Source organism: Lissotriton helveticus, chromosome 4_1 (genome assembly GCF_964261635.1).
Source record: "Lissotriton helveticus chromosome 4_1, aLisHel1.1, whole genome shotgun sequence".
In the NCBI taxonomy this organism is placed as follows: domain Eukaryota; kingdom Metazoa; phylum Chordata; class Amphibia; order Caudata; family Salamandridae; genus Lissotriton; species Lissotriton helveticus.
This window is the reverse complement of record NC_136063.1, coordinates 397,621,452-397,647,645: the sequence shown is the minus strand read 5'-3', so window position 1 is coordinate 397,647,645 and position 26,194 is coordinate 397,621,452. Positions and strand designations below refer to the sequence as shown.

At 45.9% G+C, this 26,194-nt stretch overlaps 1 protein-coding gene across 2 annotated transcripts in view; it reads left to right on the top strand.

Moving 5' to 3' along the window:
* The window catches only part of CTHRC1 (collagen triple helix repeat containing 1), a 158,184-nt gene extending 132,295 nt beyond the window's left edge, over positions 1-25,889 (top strand). For both annotated transcript variants that reach the window (XM_078686902.1, XM_078686903.1), the window contains exon 4: positions 25,232-25,889. In XM_078686902.1, the coding sequence (XP_078543028.1) occupies positions 25,232-25,374 (143 nt within the window). In that variant the 3' untranslated portion in view covers positions 25,375-25,889. The remainder of the gene's footprint in view (positions 1-25,231) is intronic.
* Positions 25,890-26,194: the final 305 nt, after the last annotated feature.

Sequence of the window (26,194 nt, the reverse complement as noted above, 5' to 3'; positions counted from 1 at the left end):
TCCTAGTGCAATTGAGCACACTGACCAACACTGGCAGAGATGGGATTGAGCTGAAGAGCCTCCAGCCATATTTTATGAGGATAACCTGTGTTGGGGCGGTGATGGGAATTGTAACAGTAAATATCCATGGTCAAACCAATACCAGGGCTGTTACATTGACAGTTACATGCAAATTGAGAAGGAATAGGACGATTTCCACTTCAAAATACTCTGGAAAACTGAGAGGACGAATCTAAAATTACCACGGCTAAAACTATATTGAAAACTGCAGAGAATTGTAAGGATCCCCCACCAATGCATCATGGCCCATCCAGAATCCTTGGAGGTCCACACAAATGCAGTCGTTCTGTCATTCAAGGAAAGAATGACATGGCCCTAAAGAAAGCAATAAGCTCAATGCTAGAGGCAAGTGGGTTGCAGTCAGTGAAGATATGCAAGCACCAATTTGGTTGTGCAGTTTTTTTATAGTGCAAAACTAGCCCAGGGGCATTGAAGCACTTTCCAATAGAACCAGTTTACATCACACATTTTCAGGTTGAGCCTTGGCAGCGCGCACGCGCTGCTGGAAGACCTGCTGAAATCAGCATACAGAATGCAATCTCGCCTGATGTTTGCAATTAATTAACTCCTGAGTTGCTCTTCTTTCCTGGCTCCTAACTGGTTTCCACAGCCGGTATGTCACTTCTGTTGAAGGCTGAAGAGCACTGGCCAAGTAAAGTTTCCCTTCGCTTTCAGGGCTTATCTGTTGTTTGGCAGAACTCTTTTTCTTCTGCTGCCCTTCCATGCACTTCAAACCCAGTGTTTGTCTTCGGTGCCCCTGTTGTCGCTACCTAATCTCCCCGTGCGGTGCCCTCCACCAACCTCCTGTTGCTGTTTTATTTGGTTCTCATGTTTCGGTGCCCCTGCTCGTACTCCCTAATCTCCCCGCAAAATACCCTCCCCACCACCTGTTGCTGTTTTTTTTTGTGTTGCTTTTTTCATTTCAATAAAGTCCGCTACACGGACCCCCATGCGAATAATATTTATGTCCATGGGCGCCATGCTTTATGTTCCAGTACAGCGCCTGCTTTCATCTTTATAACACTGTCGCCGCACCTTATATTTCAGCACTGCGCCCTGTTTTCTGTTGACAAATCCAATAGCTGTAAGTTTGCAAATGCGAGACCTATAGCATTGCAAATGCTTGTTATTTCTTTTGGCACATGGAGATAAAGTGGTTTGCACAGAATTCCAGGATATTGAGCTTAAGCTGTGATTCAAACCTGGCTCCTCAAGTCAGCAGCTCTACCACACATTCTCCTCACAGCTGGAAAGGAATGCTAGATGCTTGTAGAATGAGATGGAAGGCATATTGCAGCATGTGCCAGAACCCCAGGATATGCCATCTCAGTAGAGTGTACAGGAGGGCAAAATCTCCAGTGTTAGCATTTGCTGCACTTTAATAGCCATGGATATGGCTTAACGACCGGTTAATACTAGTGCTATGCATGGCTGTGCATCAGGTGATTTCACCCAAAACTTCAACAGCATTCACATACATTACCATTCAATGGAGAAATAAAGGGTGGAACAACCAGACTGTGCCAGTCATATCACGCTCAGTATCTTTTCTAGTGGAAACGCTGCAACAGTTAAATCAAGGACCGTATGCGCACGGATCCTTTTATGGCTATGGTCATTTCAGGCCATTATGGATTATGCCTCATGCATTACAATAGTCCCCATTGCTTGGTGGTCTAGCACCCACTGCAGGGATTAGCCAGACAGTGTGAGAAGTGACTGAGGACAGGTAGACCCAGTGGTGGTGGAGCCCAGAGTACAGCACAAACAGCAGTGGTGGAACAGGTTAAACCTCATGGGCAGATCATTCCTTGACCCGCTGCGGTGCCTGTAACAACAGAGGCACTTCTCGCAGCACACAAGCTGGGCTTTATAACTCAGGAACAAGGATCCCACCAAGAATGCTTGCACCGCACGTTGGGATTGCAGACAGCATTGAAAGCCAAACTGGTCTTAACTGCATCAGACAACGGGGGATCTCCATCATGATCCAAACAACTTGGCGTTCGTTGCTAGAGCATCAGTAACCCTTGCTAGTGAAGCATCTGCCAGGGGTGTACAACAGCTTTGCTGATATGAGCAGACACTAATTTCAGTACTTCCGGCATTGGGAAACTCCTCTCATGGAAACATCAACATTGCAAACGCTGCCTCCAGGTACCTACACCCCTGACTCTGGGTTACACACTATAGATAAATCCGTCTGGGACACTTGAGGCAAGCACCACTGACACAGATTCTTGTTCTTCCAGCCTGGTCCTCACTGCTGTGGAAAAGTTCATACATCCACATGAGAGACTTCCTTTACATTCAGATTTGCTCAGGCAGCATCAACAGAACTGCTAAATCCTAATCCCGAATCCCTCAGTCAAATGATTGGTCAATTTAGGTATTAAAGTGTGGATACCTCCAACTTCCACAAGAATGTATGAAAAACCTAAAGGAAGCTGGAACACCTACAACTATTGCAAGCGATGAAGTTAAATGGAAACGTTTTGTTACCTACTGTAAAACCCAAATCTCAATCCTCTAACTGGTACTGTGCAGCCTACTTTTTGCTAAATTTCATCTGTACAAAGGTCCAGGTTGTCATACACATCTATGAGTGTGCATCTAGCTGCCACTGTTGCACATCGTCAAAATGGAGATAATCAGTCCATTTTACTTATCCCGGTTATAAAGATTAATTGTGCGTCAGCACTTGGGAAGAGAGCAGCGGCGCCATATCTTTGTAGGTATGGCGCTGTTGTGCACTCTGCTTCACACACAACGCAGCGCAGCAACCTACGGAGCATATTTACGTCTTCTGGTGCATCTCTGCAAATCAGCAGGGATGCGCCATAACCGATGCGTCATGCAATTCCCTCCTTGCGCCACCACAGACGCGCCGCATTTACAATGCGGCGCACCATGGTGCAAGGAAGGTCATATGCGTGACGCATCATGTGGTGTACGGGCGGCTCATTGCTGGAGTCGCGTCGCAAGCACGACGCAACTCCAGCAATGCTCAGGGCCGCCCCAAAACTTAACATGCTGCGTCATTTCTTACGCCTGCTTCAAGCAGGCGTAAGAAATTGACGTAGCAGCATCGCAGAAGTGCCTGCGTGAAATCTTGTAGATTTCACGCAGGCACTTTTGCAAGGCACACAGGCACCGGAACGCCAAACCCACGTGGGAACGCCCCCATTGTGGCGCTGGGCTTTATAACGTGACACATCTCCCTAGATGCGTCACGTTGTAAATGCCTCTCAGGGATGCGCCACGTTTACGCCGCTGTTGCGTGATGCAAGGGGCTTGTAAATCTGCCCCTTCGTTTCTGTGTGTTACACAATTTAAGTAAACGTATCCCTCTCCATTCTCTACGGCGAGTATTGTCAAAAACATTCTACTTTGTTACAAAGCTAAACTCAAACTGCATGCTATCCCCAGCGCACATTTTACTTGCAAAAACGAAACCATGATGCCTTACCTAAACAAAATCCCATTAGCTCACATCTGTAATGCTGCCAGTTAATCTTTATTTCACATCCTCACTAACGGCAACGTTTGGCTATTCACACCTTTTAATAAGGTGGGTCAAATAGTGCTAAAACCTTGTTTTATGGATTCCTTTGTCTTGCAGGCACCCTTCCTGACTTGGACCCTGAATTACAGTCCATGCACAGCATATGATCTACAGCAGCACAAACAGAAAACATTACCATGACAATGCTGGTGCAGCCTGTAGATTCAGATTCACATGCGCCATACTCAACTCCCTAGAAGTGAGATAGGACACAGGTGCCTGCAGCATGTTTACAGTCTGCAATTTGCTTCATGCACTGCAATATTTTATGTAGATCATCACATTTACTCACCCCTTAGAAGGGAAATACAATCTGAGGTGGGGGGTGTCTGTGTCTTGGTGCACTGTGGATTCGGGGGGAAATATCACGAGTCACCTCAAAACCCAAAATACTTTCTTCAAAGAAATACAAGTTGCAATATGTGCGACCCAACACCAGATGTCATGAGTGGGCACAGCATGTGAATTTAAGCACCACAAGCTGTAAACCAATTGTTACATGCAAGTAATGTTTCCCTTCTTGCGTTGCATTTGTTTGATTTTCTGTGGGTATATCCCTGGAAACTCTACCAATTTACTATAATATTCATTGAGTAGCTAAGCACTACTACCACAATTTAAAAGTACGGTTTCAATGATGAAATGTAGTATTTGTTATGGATTCAGTATCTACTTATTTTCATTCTGATAGATAGCAGTACAATTAATTTACATTTCTTTAGTTTTAAACATGTTTAATATTGATTAGTGCAAACTATGATAAAGCGTATCTCCATCCATAAAGTATTTTCCATTGGAAGAAATATCAGTTAAGTGTGCGTCTTGGGAACACTTCTATCTTACTGTATCACCAAGCACATACTAATATCTGCAAGCAAGCTTAAACCCGAGAAATTAGAAGTCAAATTTCAAAACTTCAAAAGAAATCTCTAATTACCAAGGTATGTACTTGCTTGCAGATTGTAATATTTGCCAGGTGAGACAGCACAATAGATAGTATTGGTTTAATGACTACATGATTAAGGCAAAAGGAACAAATGATGGGCGGAATGCTGAACAATACTAACATTCCCCCCAGTCTCAAAGATCTAGGTTTAATCCTACGTTCTTTTGTTCACTATGCCACCCCAGTTTGGGCCCCGCCATATGCAAATCAGTCTTGACTCTGTTCCTCGTGGGAACAGTCCAGCCCGAACTGCCAAGCCAGGTCTTCCCTGGACCAGAAACAAGTATCCTGGGACCTTTGACTGGGTGGTGAATGTTTGCATTATTCATCATTCCGTCCATCATGCTGTCATTCCGTCCATCACGTGGGAGTGCACATTCAGAGCACTCAGGCCAGTCCTGAGGCTGCTCTCATGGAATGAGAGCAGCTTCAGGATTGGCCGCAGGGGAGACTGAGAGCCTGTGCCTGCGAGGAGAGGAGCGAAAGAGCGCAAAGCAGGCGGCTGCAGGTAAGTTATTTTTTTAATTTACTTAGTTTTTTATTTCTCTCATAAACCCACCCAACCCCCGGTCCCGCAAATTGTCCACAACGCCGGCTGCAGGTGCACCTACTTGTTGCTTTGGTGGATCCAAGATGCAACATTGAGTTACTTTCCCCTTCAACACATAGTCCTCTCTTCAGGCTCCCTAAAATGTATCAAATTTTCCAGGCACTGCCCATGCAGGTATAGATAACTCTTTCTGCCTCCAAGCACAAGTCCATCTTTGAGATCAAGTTCTTTGGTAATCATGCTCCACTAATTACCAATACTGGAGCATTTCCAGAGAGTATGTGCCCTCAGGCCTGAACACTAGCTGGGGAGCCACCATGGAGAAGGTGTCTAAAAGACGGGACCCAGAGCAGCAGGAACAGGCGGGAGAAGACACTGGGGCCCGCATCGAAGATAAACAGTCGCAACGCTGGGAGAGATGCTCTGGAGGATCCCTCCCTCTATGATATACTCTATGATATACTCCAAGCTATCAAAACCTCAAGCGTGATTGTGGAAACAAAAATTGACACCCTTAGAGAGGACCTGGGACTGCTGAGAGCGGATCATAGGAAGTTAGCAGAAAGAGTCACAGCAACCTAAGGAGATGTCCACGACATGAAACCCCAGTTGGCCCCAACTACAAATAGACTAACTGATATGTAGAAGCGAGTGCATGCTTTGGAACTTAGGGCGGAAGACGCAGAAATCAGAGCAAGGTGAAACAATCTACGAATAGTTGGCCTTCCGGAGAAGATTGAGGGGGACAACATCATAGCATACCAGAAAATTGGATCCGCACCGATGTGGTGGAAGATGGACTCTCTCGATACTTTGCCTTTGAGCGAGCACATAAGAGTCCCTGCAAGAGCAGCCCTACCTGGACGACCACCGCGGCCAGTGGTGGCACACCTGATATTTTACAAGGACAGAGACCTTGTGCTGAGTCAGGCCCGATTGAAGGGTCAACTCATAGTGGACAATAGTACTATCAGAATATTCCCAGACTTCTCCCGGGAGGTTCAGAAACAGAGAGCATCTTACGTAACCGCCAAAAGGAAACTGCAACAGCAGGGCATACACTTCTCCATGGTGCTCCCTGCTAAATTGAGAGTGGTAACTACTGAAGGGATAAGGTTCTTCAATATGCCACAGGAGGTGTGGGAATGGAGTGATAGCACGCTCCACAGGAACGGGATGACTCCAGACAAGAGAGACAAGAGCAAGGCCCTTAACGACAAAGAGGGCAGAGGAGGAAAGACTGCAAATGCACCATACGTAGCGGAGACACAACAGGAAAGGGATAGCGCAGTAGCGGCGATAGCATCTCACAAATCGGCAGATGAAATTATCTGAACACTGTGGGTCCTGCAAGTATAGTAGGGGGTATTAAACAAAGGGGGGGGGAAGGGGAGTCTCAGAGAGACAATTACACAACATGCAGGACTGAGTAGGCTCGGGACTAAGGCTTGCTATCCGAACAATGTGTGCACTGCGTTGGGGGGAGTTTGGGTGGGGCGGGAGGGCACTGCTCTTCTCCGAACTGAGCGTCTGACCTGTCCCTACTTTAGTCACGATCAGTAGTCGCACATAAGTGCACAGTTTGGATGGTGGAGAGACTCCAATTGTCCTGGGGCAGGGGAGTTGGGGTGTTTATAAGGCTTTAAGTTGGGGACACTGCAGTGAGCCTAGGGAAGACGATATGACACACCTGGACGTTTCACCTTTTGGGGAAAATCTGGGAACGAGGAAAGAAGAGGGGAGGGGGAATAGGACACAATGAATAGTAGACTGACATATAACCTATTGTCTTGGAAACTCAGTGGTATGTACTCCATGGAGAAGCGACATAAAATATTCTCACACCTGAGTAGACGTGGGTTTCACATTGCCTTGCTACAGGAGACCCACACCCGGGCCTCGGAGGTCATTGCACTACACCGTAGATGGAGAGGCCAGGTCTACTATACCTCATACTCAGCATTCGCTAGGGGTGTGCTGATCTGGATAAGAGCAGGGTTTCCATTTCAGCATACTGGGCACAAGGTCGACCCGGAGGTGCGATACCTGATAGTCACGGGCAGATTAGATGGACAGGACGTGACATTAGTCAATATATACGGGCAGAGCACCGACCAGGCCGCCTTCCTGGTGAGGGTAACCAACATCCTAGCGCCTTACATGACCGGCTCCGTCATCATGGTAGGAGATTTTAACTGCCTAGCAGACGCAGACTTAGACGATCCCACCCACCACTCCAGGACTCTCTGTTACACATGATGGCCAAGGCCTTTAGAGGATGGCAGACCTGCTGGGGATCGGTGGACACCTCGAGGGGTATATACACACTAGACAAGGAATTCTCACACCTCTCACATGTACATGAACTACAAGTAAGACTGGACACCTTCCTAAGCTCCCCTGACAAGCATACTCTAATGCAGGGTGTGGAGTACCCAACACATACGATATTGGACCATAATCCAATATTGATGAGGCTAACATGGGGAGCGTAGCACGAACCCATCCCTACTTGGTGCCTTAAACTGGGGCACTCGAGGACCAGGCCTTCCTTCAGGAGACCAGAGGACACATAACATCCTATTTCACTGACAATGCTGGAACCACTGACTCCAGACTGACGGAATGGGAAGCCTTTAAGGCTGTGATCAGGGGAAGGTGCATGGTGACATCCATTGGGGTACAGGGGGCATTAATTACGGATGTGGAAAGGGCTGATAGAGTATTGAGAGACTTAGAGACATGACACCCCGAATGCCCGGTGCTCCACCAGGAACTCCTGGATGCAAAGGAGGAAGTAGCAGCCCAGGAGGAACAATTATGATGCTTAGACTATAAAACATACATGGACCGTACCCATGCAGAGAGGGATAAGGCGGGCAGACTATTGGCCTGGCTGGCCAACCAAGCCCGTAGAGGCAATAATATAATGGAAGTGGCTGACCAAGCAGGACACCCCCTATATAAGCAGGCTGAGATAAACAATAGGTTACTCGAATATTATAAACGCTTGATTAGAAGCTTGTGGTTCCGAGAGGGAGGAACAACACAGGAATTCCTGGACCGGCTTCCCATCCACACACTAACTGATGAGGAGGCAGATCAACTGGGTACTGAAATCTCAGAGCACGAGATTAGGGCATTAATTAAAGGACTGGCCAAAGGCAAGACCCCAGGAACAAATGGATTCCCTATGGAGTTCTATGCCATCTATGTGGAAGAACTGGCCCCCAAGCTGGTAGAGTTATACACAGCGGCCGGGGAGGAGGGAATCCTGCCAAAGACCACCCAAGAGGCAATGGTGATTCCACTGCTTAAACTGGATAAGTCCCCCCTTTAATGTGTTGCCTACAGGCCACTGTCGATGCTCAATCTAGACTTTAAAATTTTAAGTAAGTTGCTGGCGACAAGGCTCTTTCCATACATGACCACCCTGGTCCACCCGGACCAGGTGGGGTTTACCCCAGGTAGAAACACGACTCTAAATATAAGACTGCTTCTTTCCATAATGGAAGCAGGCAGAAGAGAGGAACAGGAGTGAGCGATCCTCGCCATAGATACCAAAAAGCTTTCAACAACCTGGAATGGTACTTTCTCTATGCCGTCCTAGAAAAGATGGGAGTGGGCCACACGATCTCAGAACAGTTCCGAGTGGAGAAGGGTGCACGCCAGGGGTGCCCCCTTTCCCCCCTGTTGTTTGCCCTGGCCATGGAACCCCTAGCCTGTTTGGCACGGACGAGTGGTAGATACCGAGGCTTACGATTGGGAGGGCAGGCACATCACATAGCGTTATATGCGGACGATCTCCTCTTATTCATGGAAGATCTAGAGGAGGAACTGTGAGGGAAGAGTTCGGGACTCTCTCAGGGCTTAGCGTCACTGGCAGAAATATCAACTTTTTTCGATAGTGGAAGACAGGCAACCGCCTCAGGGATTGAGGGACCTGCAGTGGGAGCCCCGATGCTTTAGATAACTGGGAGTAAAAGTATTCCACTCGTTGCTGGACATCCAGGAAGGGAACATAGGAGGAGCATTGCGGTCATTAAAGGACAACATGGCCTTCTGTGGGAAACTCCCTTAATCAATGGCAGGCAGGATCGCCTTGTTAAAAATTGTAGCCCTTTCCAGACTATTGTATTTTTTTACTACATTGCCTGTCTGGGTACCCAGAGCGTGGGTTCGAGAGCTAGATTCATGCCTTTCGTCCTCTATATGGCGGGCTGAAAGATGCAGGGTAGCCCTTACAATACTAAAACGACCCTCAGCGGAGGGGGGCTGCCGGTTCCTGACTTTGAGACATATTACCTGGCAGGGCAACTACAGAGACTTACGCAGTGGATAGCAGGGAGAATGACATCAGATAGGGAGGTAGGCCCCTTCCCCCCGAGAGAGATGCACTAATATGCACCCTTTTGAAACCCGCAAGGGCACAGCACACATACACGAATGAACACAAGGTGATACAGCGCTGCTGGAATGGATGCCTGCAGAGAGGACACAGACTAGGCAGCCTTACTCACCAGACCTGCGCTGACAGTGCTCTGGGTGTTACCACATGGGGGCAATGGAGAGGACTAAAGAAATGGGAGCAGACAGGGGCCATACAAGTGGGGTACCTATACAGAGATGGAGAACTGATACAGTTTGAGGAATTTAGCAAGGACTGGGATATCGTTTAGAGACAGTTTCTGCTCCACAGGGCGATTACGGGAGTTATACGACGACACTGGGAGATAAGTACACTTTAGCCTGCTCATCATGCCACGTTTGGGAACATAGTAACAGCTGGGGGCACCATAATAGTTGTCACCTGCATGTACAGAGCAATAGGCAAAGACTCAGTTAAGCCACTGGACACACTGAGAAAACTACTGGACAGAAGAATTAGGTAGACCCTCTGAAGATAAGGACTGGGAGAACATAATGCATAGGACACCCAGAGTTTCAAGAAATGCCCAATTTGGGCTGATTCATTTTTACATACTACATCGGGCATACATCACCCCGAGTCAAATTAACCGCTACTTCCACAGAGATGATGCGGAGTGTCAGAGATGTGGGGGCGGGCTTCATACACATGATATGGTGCTGCCATGCCCTGACTCCTTATTGGCAGGCAGTGAGGAACGAAATGGCCCGAATCACCGGCCGAGAGGTTCTGTGCACTCCAGCACATTGCCTGCTTGTCTTGTTCCCCCATACAGCCTAGACAAAGGTCACTGACAGATTTCAGGACTTGGCCTCTTACTAGCCAAGCACAAAATTACTAGCAGGACGAAAGCACCGAGCAGCCCTAGTGTAGCTAGATGGAAGCAGGAACTGGAGTAATGGACGGGTCGCGAGGGCAGGATCCTGCTCAGAAATGCACAATGAGGACTGGGCAAACTTGAGAGAGCCAGGGCTTGGGAGGCGCTGGTAGAGGAGGTGCGACACACTGACCGGATGTCCGGATCCACAACACCAGAGACACAGTCACGACAGGGGAGCATTATAAGACATAACCAGGAAAGGGGATTAGAGCAGGCACCCATAGATGAAACAAACTAGGATAAAATAGGGAACATTGGAAGATACAAGACCAGGATCCCCATCTGAAAAATGGGCAACCACACAATAGACAATAAAAAGTGGAACAGTTAAGCGGGGTCAAGATATGCTGGCGAACTGCAGAGGGGACACGGGAGGAGGGAGTTTGCAGGGAAAATGAACGCTAAGTTAGATGTTAACCATTCATTTTGGGATTTACTTAAGCAGATATGTGTAACTGACAACATGAAGGCCAGAACTGAAAAGTATATTGTAAACAAGGATATAATGTGGAAGTATATTAAAGGAAATAAAAAGTGTTTAAAAAAATGACTGGAGCCTCCGACCACAGGCACACATCCTGCAGGTCCTTTACCAAAATCTGGTTACTGCAGTCATGGCATGACTTGAATCCTATCGTTTAGGGGGAGGGGTGCTTCTTCACTGGCACAGTGTTTGAAGTAATTTAGGAGTAGTTGGAAAACCGACAAAGTTCGGGCAGACCTACTGATCTTTGTTGAAGGGTTCAGGAAGAAAGAATCTGACATTAGTGTGCAGGGGTGGAACTATGCTCAGTCCCTTTTATGGTGATATGGATCTCATCGCACAGCCACATGGAGACACTGTGGAAGCACTCCTGAGAAGATTGTCTGCCCCAGTCTGGCGTATTGGGATATTCTTAACGTGAAAAATGTGTGGTTAGCAGGATCCATCGGAAAGCACTTTATTAACGGAACCCGTGTCGCTTCAAAGGACAGGCATCCAAATAATAAATTTCTCCTGGAAATCAATCGTGTGGATCAACATTTCATTGATACTTTGTGAGTCTTTTGCCAGAAATGTTCCAAGTAAACAAACAAAAAATCTTTTTATTGACAAAAGAAACAAACTTATGATAACACAAGATAAAGTGACATAGTGCATAAGTAATTGCACAACATGGGTGTGTCCAATGATAGTGACCTTCTGGTGGGCAGTCGCCTCGACACTGGGCACAGTGCTAAACAAGACAGGCCTATATGCCCCGAGACTGAATCCTTGGGTTATACGGACCACTGAAACTAGGTAAGGTTGGGTCATAGTTCCTGGCCCTTTTACTTGCTCAACATTCATAGGAATGCATGGTGAACCTCAGATGGCTCTCCCCGATGCCATTGGAAAGAGTTGGTGTGGGTAATGGGCCACGGCAGAAGGTAATATCCTCTTGGAGGAGGAACGTATGGTTCAACGGAAGTACCATGGCACAGACCAGTGGGAGGAAATGAGTAAACTGTTTATCATTGCACCAGCCTGAACGGGAGTCTACCTAGGACCCTCACTCATTAAGCAGGTAGGAAAAGCACACATGCGCATCAAGGCCATTGGGGACTAAGAATCACACCCTTTCTTGTAGGTACAATAATACCGTACAAGGCGACATTGGGCCAGGTGGAACAGGCGAGGTATGGGTGGGTACTTCATTTTTGATATTCCAAGTTACATCTCTTTCCATCGTTCTATGAAATGTGCTAAATGTGGATGAGCACGGTGACATAACTACCAATTCCAAGGACATGGAGAAGTCACCACCATAATGGAAACAACGTTGGCATGCCCATCAGAAACCACCCTGACAATGGCATACCAAAAGGGAGGCCAAGTAATGTATCGCTTTTTTTTTTGCTCCAACATATGACATGATTATGTAAATTTCTTCATTATTCTTCTGTATTGTAAACGAATAAAAACTGTTTAAAAGAAAAAAACACTGGTCCTAGTTCCCATTGTAACTGTCAGTACGCATTAGATACAGAGTAGTCCCATCTCAATCACTAAAATCTCTTTGTAACAAAGCAGAAATATTGTACTTTTTGAAAGAGAGGTATACGCCATGTTCGCAATACTCAGGACTACTATATTGCCCACAAGTTATCAAATTCAACGGTACAGACAGTTGTAATAATGTGCTAGAAGTTTTTGTTCCTCCCAGAATATGATCTGATGTCCAGTATCCTGTAAAGAAATTTTTGAGAAGCTTTCAATTTCTCACAGTAAAAAAAAGCTGTATTTTTCAGTTATAAATATAGTGGCATGTCTACCAGCCATTAGGAGCAAAGCAAGATGCCTGCTGTGTGAAAATGCTTGTAACTGGAAAATAGTCATTTGTTTAAATGTTGGAATTAAAATGAAGAAACATGCTTCATAAAACATTAGGACTTAATTTAAAGCAAAGAAAAACGTTGACAATGTTTCATAGAATTTTATTTCTCCATTTTGCATTTCTCCTATTTAAAATTAAATTACTGCAATTTTTCAGTTATAAATATGGCACAGTGTTTGCCAGCCACTGGGAACAAAATGCCCACTGTTTGTAAACGTGCCAATTTGAAAAGGGAGAAAATTTAAATGGAATAAATGCAACTACGTTAATTCTTCATTTAATTTTGTCATTTTAAAGAATTCAGAAATATTTTTTATTCTCATACTCTAATATTGAGTTGAGAACAACTTTTGTTTAAGAGTTAAATACCTCTTCTTCAGTTTTGAACCGCTGTAACCCACATGCATCATAAAGCTCAGTGGAGCATTGCTTATTATCACACTAGGCTATCTGCAGCCTGACAGTAATGAAACATAAAATAGCCTTTCCTTTAAAAGGAAAACTCAACACTTATTTATTGCTGTTAGTTAAAAAAGAACTCCAGCCTGGGAGCTACTCTCAAGGTTTCTGCGAGCTACTGGCAGCTCACGATCGACTGTTTGGTGACACCTGGTATGAAACGCTTGCATTTTAGGGTTGCCACCCAGTCCTCTTTTCATGTTGGTCAGTTATCATTTATACATATGTTTTGCCCACTGCACCTTGGGCAAGCCCTCTTTAGCTATTGGCTAACTTTCCTGTGCGTCATGGAATTTTGCTATTTCAAATGGAGCCAGAACTACTTCCCTTAGTACCAAGGACTATTATGGCAATGTTTTTTGGGAGTATAAACACATTGGCCAAGGGTCCAGCTGCTTCACAGGCAATAGTTTTATAAAAGCAATGATGAAAGAATTAGAAAATAAAATAATCATTGACTAAGTCGTTATTGACGTTGATAGTGCTTGTTTTCATTTGTGCTTATTCCTGGATAGGAGTAGGTCTAGCATGGGTAGATAACCCATGAGGAGAGGTAGAGGTCAGCAGGGTACCCCTACTAACACAATTCACCCCATGCAGGAAGCAGCATTTTGTTTACCACCCATTCTTCTGTTGCATTAACACCATATTAGTTATGTTTCACCCTTTCGTTCCTGTCTTGAACACCATAATTATTTGGAATTATTAACAATTAAGATAAAAATCTATGTTGCTTATTAAATCTGCCAGTCTACACTACAAGAGTGAGCTCAAGCTCTACCATAAAGCCTGCAAGAATGCTAGATCTAACTACGTTACTAAATCCATATCTGAAGCTACTAACAAATCTAAAACTCTTTTCAATCTTGTAAAAGAGCTCGCAGGCGCAAATACGTCTTCTAAACCTCTTCCCCTGGACAGCTTTCAATGTGAGGAACTGGCAAAATATTTCACTTCCAAGATCGAGATCATTCATCAAGACATAACAAAACAACAGCAAGCCCAATCTACAAGTACGCAAAACCTCAGGTCCAATACAGATGTCACCCTGGTCCAACCTCATCTGTCCCACATGTTTCTTACTTCATGGCCCGAGATAGACGTCCAAGGCCTACGGGACATCCTAGGGAAGGTCAAATCCGGGTCGCCAGTTGATCCTCTCCCGATCTCTATTCTTAGACTCTTGGACACTCCTCTCCTTGCCGTGCTAAGCCAAATCTTAAACCTATCCCTTTCCACGGCCACAGTCCCGTCATCCTGGAAACATGCCATGGTCTCCCCCCTCCTTAAGAAACCAGCGGCCGACCCCAAGATCTTGGCAAATTTTCGTCCAATATCCCTCCTGCCTGTACTCTCCAAAATTTTGGAAAAGCATGTCCATGAACATCTCTCCAAGTTCACTGAGGCAAACAACATCTTACACCCCTCCCAATCTGGTTTCCGCACGGGATTCTCGACGGAAACCACACTACTTGGAGTTGTGGAAAACCTTCGACATCTGGTCAATACGGGTAACACTGCCGCGCTGATCCTTCTGGACCTCAGCGCGGCGTTTGACACCATCTCCCACAATACACTGCTCGCTTCCCTCTCCAAGATAGGCATAAGAGGAACGGCATTAGAATGGATAGCATCTTTTCTGATGCTTAGGACATTCCAAATCTCCTCCAGCAATGCGACATCTAAGATCCATCTTTCTCCGCACGGGGTTCCTCAAGGATCAATATTAAGCCCCCTGCTTTTTAACCTCCATGCAGGCCCTTTGGCCCAGATTGCTGAATCTGCAGGTCTCATCATGTACACATATGCCGACGACTCCCAAATAGTTTTCTCTCTTTCAAATGACAACCAAGATATTCATTCACGCCTTCAGGCAGGCCTTAGAGACATTTCAGCTTGGATGAACAAAAACATGCTCAAACTCAATGGCAGAAAACCGAGGTTCTGATAGTAGGCCCCGACCAGAACCTCTGGAATTGCAGACACAGGCCATCTGAAATGGGCCCCCTGCCAATACCATCGCACCAGGTCCGTAATTTGGGCTTTATCATAGACAGAGAACTAACCATGGAGCCCCAGGTGAACGTTCTCTCAGCCACCTGCTTCACAATCTTAAGATGGCTCAGAAAGATCATATGGATGCTCCCTGGTGACACCCAAAAGACAGTGATCAATGCATTAATTACCTCCCGCTTGGACTACGGGAATGTCCTTTACTTGGGGGCATCTCAGGCAATTACAAAGCGCATTCAACTGGTACAGAATGCGGCAGCTAGGCTACTCTGTAAATGCAATAGGAGAGATCGTATGTCCAGCCACCTAAAGGCACTCCACTGGCTTAAAATCGAAAACAGGGTCAAATTTAAGACTCTCAGCCTCATGCACAGGATAAAGTGGGGCAAGGCTCCCAAATATCTTCAGACCCTGGTGCACACCTACATGCCTGCCCGTTGCCTGAGATCTGCCACCCAAGGTCTCTTCTGCGTCCCTAAAACACACCGGGCAAGGATGGGAGGCAGATCCTTCTCCCTCCTCGGCCCAAAACTCTGGAATTCCCTTCCCCAACCGCTCCGTCTTGAAAACAGGTATTCTTACTTTCGCAAAGCCATCAAGACCTGGCTCTTTAACCAGTGACCCCCTCTGGCCTCCCATTCATAACCCTTTCCTATCCCTCTAGTTCAATATTCTGCTTAGCGCCGGGAAGCCCTTTCTGGGTATCTGTCGCGCTCTATAAACCCAATAAATAAAATAAAATATAATTCGGAGTCATTTTGTATAAGGGCTTGTGAAGTTTCCAGGATAAATCATCCGTTGATTTTACACCAAGTTAATGGGTCATTGCCTCAATAGAAAGTTTAAAGCAACACCAAAATGTTTCAGGAATTTTCTCCCCAAGTTAATATTTTCGGTTTTGAATATTTTAAAGGTAATCTTTTCTTTGTGTATACTTTCCCCATTATTTTGACCAATGTGCAGTTGAAAATGAATAAATCGTGTGCATAACTGCGTATTGAGATTTTATGACCAACGTGGTTACTTCTCAGGGATTAGGCTTAATTCTGTTGCAACCAATTTACTATTACACAGTTGTACTGACAGTAGCCAGAGAATGTTGTATGACATTACAACTCTGTCAATTTCCACACATGCCTTTACCACGCATGGAAAGTCTATTTAAGATAAGAATAATTAAGATAAGTCACCGTAGGGGTTCTACAGGGCTCAGCACTATAACCCATTCTTTTTAATCTACTCATGGAACCCCTCGCAAATGCGTCAAACTCTGAGAACATTCTATATCACCTGTATGCAGACGAGAGAACTGTATATGAAAAGCTCCTCCCCAGAAGACTTGATCTCCCTCAACACTATTCTGCATTATACTCAAAGTTGCCTCACTGGCAACCACCTTGTGCTCAACACCATAAAAACAAAATTCCTACATATCCCCCCCTCCCAACCAAACCCCCAAGATAGACCTCTGGCTGACGCATCAAACATCCTTTGACTGCTCTCCCCACATCATGGACTCCGCTAAATCCTTGGGGATCACCTTAGTCAAACACTTGAATATGCAGGTGCATATCAGTAATTCCACCAAGGAAGCGAATCATCAGATGAGAATCCTAAGGAAACTCAAACCCTTCCTCCCACAGACCAACTTAAAAATAGCGGTACAAGCCCTAGTGTTGCCACGATTGGACTACGGAAGCACCACTCTATGCGGACTTCCCAAATACAAGCTGGCCCAGCTGAGGGCATCTCTTAACGCTGCGGCCAGGCTGGACTCTGGAACAAAAAGAAATATCCACATCCCACCGACCTTGAAAGAACTGAACTGGCTACCATACGAGGCAAGAATACAACTAAAGATCGCCTGCATGACCCATAAAGCCCTGCATCTCAAAACCCCCAGTTACTTAGCACAAAAGCTAGAGCTGTCGGGAGGTTGCAGACATTCGAGAAGCAGGATTTCACTACTACTAAAACTACAATCCATCCACAAAAATAGAACGTGTTGCAGAGCCTTCGCGGTTATCGCACTGAAGATTTGGAACTCTTTACCACCAGATGTATGCAGAATCCCTTCCTCATCCTCCTTCAAAAAAGACGTAAAAATGCTTCTAATGAACAAATTCACATCCTAAGACTTTAAATCATACGTGACTGTTAGCAACATATGTTATCTTATGCACCATTGTCTACCTCTTTGTGTGTTGAATGTCGAATATTGACTGTATGTATATTACCCCCTAAACCATCTAATGTTTCCGAACAGTGTAATTTAAAGCGCTCCGATACCCTCTAGGCTCATGTTTGCTCTATATAAAACTTTATAAATAAATAAATTCATTTATCTTCTTAGGATTGTGAGTTGGTATTTAAACAAGAGGATAATGTGAGATGATGTCTGCTGTACTCCCCTACTGACCAATGTGACTGACATGAACCTTACCTTCACAAATCTTGGTGTCTTGGGAGAAGAGCATTCATAATTTTGAACAATGTGGCTAACATGAGCCTAACTCTCCTGTGCCACAGGCAAACCCCTTTCAGAAGACATGCGTCAAGTCTACTGTACTCAAAGTAAATGGATCACACAAATAAGTCTTAGGGCCGGATTTCGACTGCCCTGGAGGGCAATATGCAGTTTATCACACCTATTAAAAACCTGATAACCCCTTGGTATGGAATTCATCAGGTGCAATAAATTCCGCCTTTTGTAAGTATTATCCCATAAATGGGGAAAAATATGCTTATGTTGGTGCTTATTGCACCAAAATCCACCTCCCGCTAATTACCAGAACTTTTTTCCTTGTTAAATTAAAACAGCTCAAATGTATTGGGTGATACAGAATTTATCGTGCCTGCTAAGCATCAGATGGGATAAAGTCAACACAGCTAATAAACCCAACCCTTTTGCAAACAGGGGCTTGTGCCTAGGTTTAAATTTTCTGACTGAGTCATAATTGGGCCCTTAGTGTGTTCTTCTGAAAATATGGTGGCATGTTGAAGTAGATTAAACTTCTGATTATTACAGCACTTTGGAAAGGAATATGCTACTTACCAGTATGCATCAGTTCTTGGCATGTAGGGCTGCTGACATTCATATCTATGCATAGATCGCCGCCTAGTGTTGGGTCCGGATGATTGCACATTGTTGTCCTGGAAGAGTCTTTGAAGTATCACGAGATAGGCGTCTCCTCCCCTGGACTACAGTGCGCATGGGCATCCTCTCCATCCTCAGATTGTTTTTCGCCATTGTGGCAGAGATGGAGTATGATACAGTAAGTGATGTCCATGCTGGAGATTAATTCCGAGTGCTACAGCTGCGACAGGCACCGGGGAGGAGGGCGGGCGATATGAATGTCAGCAGCCCTACATGCCACTGGTAAGTAGCATATTCCGTTCGAGGCATGTGGGCTGCTGAATTCATATCTATGCATAGAATGGATAGCAGTCTCCCCCTTAGCGGTGGTTGCCAGTGCCAGCTGCAGCAGTCTGAAAAAGAGTTTTGAGAACAGCCTGTCCTACAGCTGCTTGCTGCTTTGAGTGTACATCTACACAGTAGTGTTTGGTAAATGTATGTATGGAAGACCATGTGGCTGCTCTACATATTTCTTCTAGAGGAATGTTTCTTAGGAAAGCCATGGATGCCCCTAACTTGCGTGTTGAATGCGCTCTTGGGGGAACTGTTAATGTGCGTTTAGCTTTCTGATAACAAATTTGTATGCACTTAACAATCCATCTGGCTATACCTGATTTGGAAATGGGGTTGCCTTTATGCTGTGGTGAAAAGGCAACAAACAGTTGCTTAGTTTTCCTGAAACGTTTTGTCCTGTCTATATAGTACAGGAGAGCTCTTTTGACGTCTAGTGTATGTAGAGCTCTTTCTGCCACTGAATCTGGATTTGGGAAGAACACTGGCAGTTCAATTGTTTGATTGATGTGGAACTGGGATACCACCTTTGGCATACATTTAGGGTTGGTACGTAGCACTACCCTATTTGCATGAATTTGGATGAATGGCTCCTGAATAGTTAGGGCTTGCAGCTCACTAACTCTTCTAAGGGATGTAATAGCCACCAAAAAAGCCACCTTCCATGTTAGGAATTGTATTTCACACGAGTGTAGAGGTTCAAAAGGTGGTCCCATCAGTCTGGTTAGAACCACGTTGAGGTTCCAGACAGGTGAAGGTGGGTGTCATGGAGGAATCACTCGTTTGAGTCCCTCCATGAAAGCTTTAATAGCAGGCACTCTGAAGAGTGAAAGGTGCTGCCTATTTTGAAGATAAGCTGCCAGTGCAGCTAAATGTATACGTATGGAACTGTAGGCTAGATTGCATCTGTGTAAATGTAACAGATAACATATGATGTTTTGAGTTGATGCATCTAGTGGATTTACGTCATTATTGTTACAATAGATGAAAAATCGTTTCCACTTTGCCGCATAGCATGCTCTGTTGTAGGTCTTCGTGCCTCTTTGATAATATTCATGCAGTCAGGAGGCAGGTTCAGGTAACCAAACTCTATGACTTCAGGAGCCAGATCGCAAGGTTCAACTGTTGCGGATCTGGGCGCTGAATGTCTTCATGGCTCTGCGTTAAAAGACTGGGTGTTAATTGCAGCCTTTGATGAGGCACCACGGAAAGTTCTAGGAACGTGGTGTACCACGGCTGCCTCGCCCACGTTGGAGCAACAAGGATGAGGGTCACTGAGTGTTGTCGTAGTTTGGTGCCACTAGTGGTATGAGCGGGGCTGGTGGAAAAGCGTACGCAAATATGCCTGACCAGTTCATCCATATCGCATTGCCCTGAGACTGCGGGTGTGGAAACCTGGCGGCGAAGCTTTAGCATTTTGCATTTTCTTTTGTGGCGAACAGGTCGATCTCTGGGTGACCCCACCGCTGGAAGTACGGTTGTAGCACTGAGGGATGTATCTCCCACTCGTGCATCTGGTGGCTGTGTCTGCTGAGCAGATCCGCTATCTGGTTCTCCCTGCCTGGGAGGAATATGCTCCTCTGAATGGCCCACTTCCACATGCTTTGGGCTAGATGTGACAACTGTGGAGAGTGTGTCCCTCCCTGCTTCTGTATGTAGTACATGGCAGTCATGTTGTCCGTGCGGATCAACACTACTTTGTTGCACAAATGTACCTTGAACGCCTTCATTGCCATAAAGATTGCCATCAGTTCCAGCAGGTTGATGTGCATCCTCTTTTGTTGTGTCGTCCATAGTCCCTGCACTGTGTGATGGAGGACATGCGCTCCCCATCCCAGGAGAGATGCGTCCGTCATCAGCACTATTTGTGGTACAGGCTCTTGGAACGGTCGTCCCCTGCAAAGGTTTTGTGGGTTCAACCAATGCAGAGAGTGGTATGCGCGACCGGTCACCAACACTAGGTCTGTTAATTTTCCTCGAGCCTGGTTCCACTGCCGTGCTAAGCACTCCTGAAGCTGACGCATGTGCAGTCTCACGTGAGGGACTATGAAGATGCAGGAGGCCATTATGCCTATCAACTGCGTAAACACCCTTGCTGTGAGCGAGTGTTGGGGTCTGAATTTTTGAATCAGTAATTGAATGCTGTTGATTCTTGCCGAGTTTGGCTGCGCCTTTGCTGCCAGAGTGTTTATTGTTGCTCCCAGGTACTGTTGTACGTGGGCGGGTTGAAGATGAGACTTTGGGTAGTTTAATGAGAACCCGAGGCTGTGTAGGAGGTGAATAGTGCGGGGCATGTGGCTGGCACATTCCTGGGCTGACTGTGCTTGGATAAGCCAGTCGTCCAGGTAGGGGTAGACGTGAATATGCTGTCTTCTCAGATGTGCAGCCACTGTCGCTAGGCACTTGGTAAACACCCTGGGGGCTGTTGTCACCCCGAACGGCAGGACCTTGAACTGGTAGTGCTGTTTCTGTATGGTAAACCTGAGATATTTCCTGTGTGCTGGATGTATCGGTATGTGGAAATATGCGTCTTTCAGGTCTAGTGTTGCAAGAAAATCTCCCTGAGTGAGCAACGGTAGAACCTGCTGTAGAGTGAGCATGTGAAAATGTTCTGACAAGATGTATTGGTTTAGGGGCCTGAGGTCCAGTATTGGCCTGAGAGACCTGTCCTTTTTGGGGATTAAGAAGTACAGCAAGTATACCCCTGTACCCTGTTCCTGTACAGGTATGAGTTCTATGGCCCCTTTTTGCAGCATGCTGATGACTTCTTGCTGCAATAAGTGTATGTGCTCTGCGGACATAGGACGGTGTCTTGGGGGTATGTTGGGCGGAGTGGAGGTTAGCTCTAGACAATAGCCGAACTGGATAAGTTGTCTCACCCACCTGTCTGTGGTAATGCTTTCCCAGACTGACAGGAACTGTTGTAATCGTCCCCCGACCGGTGTTACATGCTCTGGGGGCAGTGACAAGGCGTCACTGTTTAATATTGGCGGAGGATCTGGTGGTGTTATTCCCTCATCCTCTGCCTTTGCTGCTGTTGCCACGGTATCCACCTCTATTGTTTTTATTATAGGTGGTCTGTGTGCTCCCTTTATTGTATGGAGTCTGCTGGGATGCCTGTCCTCGTGTAGCTCCTCTGTTACCGGAGCGACGAAAGGAGCCTCCTCTGAACTGTTGTGACTGCAAGGCACCCATAGACTTGGCTGTCTTAGTGTCCTTTTTAATCTTCTCTAATATTGTGTCCACATCAGGACCAAATAAATAATTAGGGTTCACAGGCTGATTTAATAATGTGGTTTGAATCTCAGGTTTGAACCCAGAGATGCGTAACCAAGCATGCCACCTGAGCATGACACTTGTATTGATGGCCCTGGCTGCGGTGCCTGCTGCGTCTAGCGCACATTTAATAGATGCGTTAGACATGAGTTTTCCCTCTTGTATTAGTGTCTCTGCTCCCTCCTTGTAGGCATCAGGCAAATGTTGTAGCAGTTGCTCTAGTGTGTCATAATGAGCCCTATCATATCTGGCTAATAGCGCTTGTGTATTAGAAATTCTCCACATATTAGCTGCTTGAGCAGCCACCCTTTTTCCAGAAGCTTCCAATATCTTAGACTCCTTGTCTGGTGGAGGAGCATTACCAGTGGTTTGCGAGTTAGCACGCTTACGAGCATTTGATACCACCAAAGAGTCTAATGGCAGCTGTCCCTTAATATATGTAGGGTCCACAGGTGCCGGCCTGTATTTTCTTTCGATTCTGGGGTTAACAACCCTTGCTCTTGTGGTTTCCTTGAAAATGTCTCCTGCGTGTTTAAGCACACCTTTTAACATTGGCAATGTTTTGACTGATTTCTCTGAAGTGGAAAAAGTGTCAAATAGGAAGTCTTCTTCAATTGGGTCAGCATGCATTTCCACATCATGATTGTGTGCTGCCCTTTCTATTAATGCGTTAAACGCAGCTGTATCCTCTGTTGGCGAAGTTTTGACAGTATAAGAAGGAGTGTCAGGAATAGTCTGTGACTCCCCTGGGTCGAGAGGGTCTGTCCAGGCTTGAGTTTGGTCATCCTGATCTGTGTCCACAGGGTAATTAAATTCCTCATTGTAGTCATACTCCACATCCTCATCATTGCGTGTGGGTGAGTATGCAGAGGTGTCTTGGCCATGGTAACTTACAGTCTCAAAAAGGACAGGTGATGTAGAAGAATCCCTTTTCTTTTTGAGTGGAATTTTATATGTTTCAAGAGAATTTTCTGACCTGATTTTCCTCTGATAAATAGTAAGTCGGCCTGTGTCGGAGTCGATATGTAGCTAAGACTGATCGTCATAGGAGGGCTCTTGGTACACAATGTCTTTTTCTAGAGAATGACTTCTTTTCCCCATTGACACCTTTGTGGACGGTTCGATCCCCGTTGTCGATCGAGCGCCTTAGGCCGTGCAGTTGGGGGCAGTCCGAATTTTATCGGTGGATTCGTCGACTGACTGACCTGCTTTGGGGCTGTTGTCGTTATCAGTCCGACCGACTTTGTCTGTTCGCCAATACATTTTTGTCCTTGCGTCGACTTCGGCACCTGTGGCGTTGGAGGCGCGCTCCTCTGCCTCGACTCGACATGGTTCTTGGAGCCGGTCTTGGACTTCGGCTCCGGTCTTGGACTTCGGCTCGAGGCCTTTGACGACCTGTGGCTTGCCGACTCGTTGTTTCGGATCGAGAACCTTCTGAGACTTGAGTCCTTTGTTTGTGTCGCTGTCCGTCGACGTAGACCTCGTCGGCTCGACGTGCTTGACTTTAGATATGGACTTCAGCGTACCGACCTTCGGGTCGACGCCCTTTACGTGTGACCCTGCAGGGTTTTTTCTTTGTCGAACTTGATGGATCCGAACTCTTCGATCCGAAGACTGTCTTCAGCAGTTTCGGTTTCGACTCCATGACTTTCGGTTTCGATTTAACCAGTGACTGGTAATGTTCGACCGATGGCTCGTGTGATATATTCTTAGCCGGGCCGAGACGCGGGGCTATAGAATGTTCATCATGATCTTGGCTAAGGCCTGTTGGCGATGCCTCGACCTGAGCCTTTGGAAGTCTTTCAGTGTCTGTATCGGGCCCCGTACTCACTGTTGGGCCTGGATCATCTCTTGAGTCGTCATCGACGGCTCCGATGGGCGATGCGTCGTCCCTTACCTCGACGACGTTTTCATTCTCGACGCTTCCTTCCTCGTCTTCATAATAGTTGGAGTCATGCTCCGAACAGGGATCCGACAGCTGTTCTGGATCCTCAGTCTCGACGACCTCATCGTCTTTTTCACCGAAGATATTCACCGGGTCGGGCGCTGGCTTAGCCATCGTTTGTCTCGCTGCGCGCCGAAGTCGAAGCGTCTTCTTTGATCTGAATTTGGCACAAGCTAGGCAGATGGCCTCATTGTGCTCCGGAGATAGACACTTGTTGCACACCGGGTGTACATCGATGTGTGGGTATTTAGAATTACACAGGGGGCATCGTTTGAACGGGCTCCGTTCCATCGACGATCGGGCCTCTGGTGTCGAAAAGGCCAAGCGTCACTCTTCGATGTCCTGCTCGAAACGAACTGGAACAAATACTCGGCACCGATCAAAATAACAATACAGACGACCCCGAAGGCCTTTTGGCCCTTAGAAAAGTTTTCCGAACTGGAGTAAAGAAAGCACATCCGAACCCAATGGCGGAAAAAACAATCTGAGGATGGAGAGGTTGCCCATGCGCACAGTAGTCCAGGGGAGGAGCCGCCTATCTCGTGATACTTCAAAGACTCTTCCAGGACAACAATGTGCAATCATCCGGACCCAACACTAGGCGGCGATCTATGCATAGATATGAATTCAGCAGCCCACATGCCTCGAACATACATATACAATATAAAGTAAACTGATTGATGTAAAACGTCAGTGAATTAATCTACTTAATGACTCACAAAAACGGATAAACAGAAATGTGTTGTTCTGTGCTTTGGAAGCAACCATCTTAACCCCTTGGCCGCGGTGGTAATTCCGCCGGGGGGATGGGGGGCCGTGCGGCGCCGCCATGCTGGTGACGGAACCACTCCGTCACCAGCCACGGGCACGCTGTGCTTGTGACGGAGTGGTTCCATCACGGCCAAGCCCACTCAATGGAACGCTCAGCGCAGGCGCGGAATTAATGCCGCGCAGCGCGGCCGTGAAGGAACCGCTCCGTCATTAGCACAGCCCATCCGTGGCTAGTGACGGAGTGGTTCCGTCACCAGCGTCCAAGGGGTTAATTTTGGTTACACGGTCTACTGAAACTAGCAGTATAATGCAGAAAAACATTCAAACCCCTCCGCTGCACTGACAGAAGTCAATGTTTTATGCACGATTGCTACCATCCTCTTACTTAATACAAGGCCTGGGTAGGATTTTAGAACATCACGTTCCTATTAAGCAATCAAATAAGCACAAAACCTGTAGTCCGTGTTGCATAGCAAAGATTGTGATATTTTCTAAGTGCTAAGGCTGTTTTGAAGGCTAATAAAGATGTATTTTCTTTTTTCCCCAATGACAGTGGAAGGGCTTTGTGAGGGAATCAGCTCCGGGCTGGTGGATGTGGCCGTCTGGGTTGGCACTTGTTCAGATTACCCACGAGGCGATGCCTCCACCGGATGGAACTCCGTCTCACGAATAATCATTGAAGAACTTCCAAAGTAAAAAAAAAAAAGTTCAAAGTAAAAGATAGAAGAGTAAAGCTGTGTTTTTTTTTAATTAAACAAAGAGAAAGTACATCATACCTGTCATAAATGTTACATATTTCTACCATTTCCACCATGTAAATATTACAATAAATTGATTTACAGGTGCGCTGGTAGCAGCTAAACTGTTGTTTACATACTGCTCATTATAGTAGTGTAAAGATACATACACTCTGTGACTGGTTTCACATTTAGTAGAAGCCTTCTAATAAATACTGTCCACAGACATCAGAGATAAAAAATGTCACAAGCATTTGAAATGCATGAGACTTTTGTATAAAATGTGCCAGTCAACCCTAGCTTGCATTAACTAGAACTGAATTTACTGTGGAAGATTTGTTTTATTTCTTACTTAGACAAACAATGGAAGCATGACGAGCACATATTTGTATACAAATATTGTTTAGTTATATTGTTTTATTGATGCCAAACATCTTTTAGACAAAATAAATCAACCGATACTGTTTTTACAAAGTTGATGGAGTTAATGAACATTTTCGCTCCAATTTGTTTTTTTACAATAAATAAAAAGTCTTTGAAAAAAGGTAGATAATTCATTGAGTATTCATGTTGCCAATAAGCACAATGTTTACAAAAGAATTCAATTCAGAATGTGCACATGTTTAAGATCTCAACACAGAAATAAGTGCATCCAAGGCGAGTATGTATTATATAAGGAAGGCACAAGAGGTTCTTGTAAACTTAGATTAAGGAGTGAAATCGTTTCTGTATGGAAGACTAGAAAGCCTCCTGCAATAACCTACATGCATGTTCTGTAT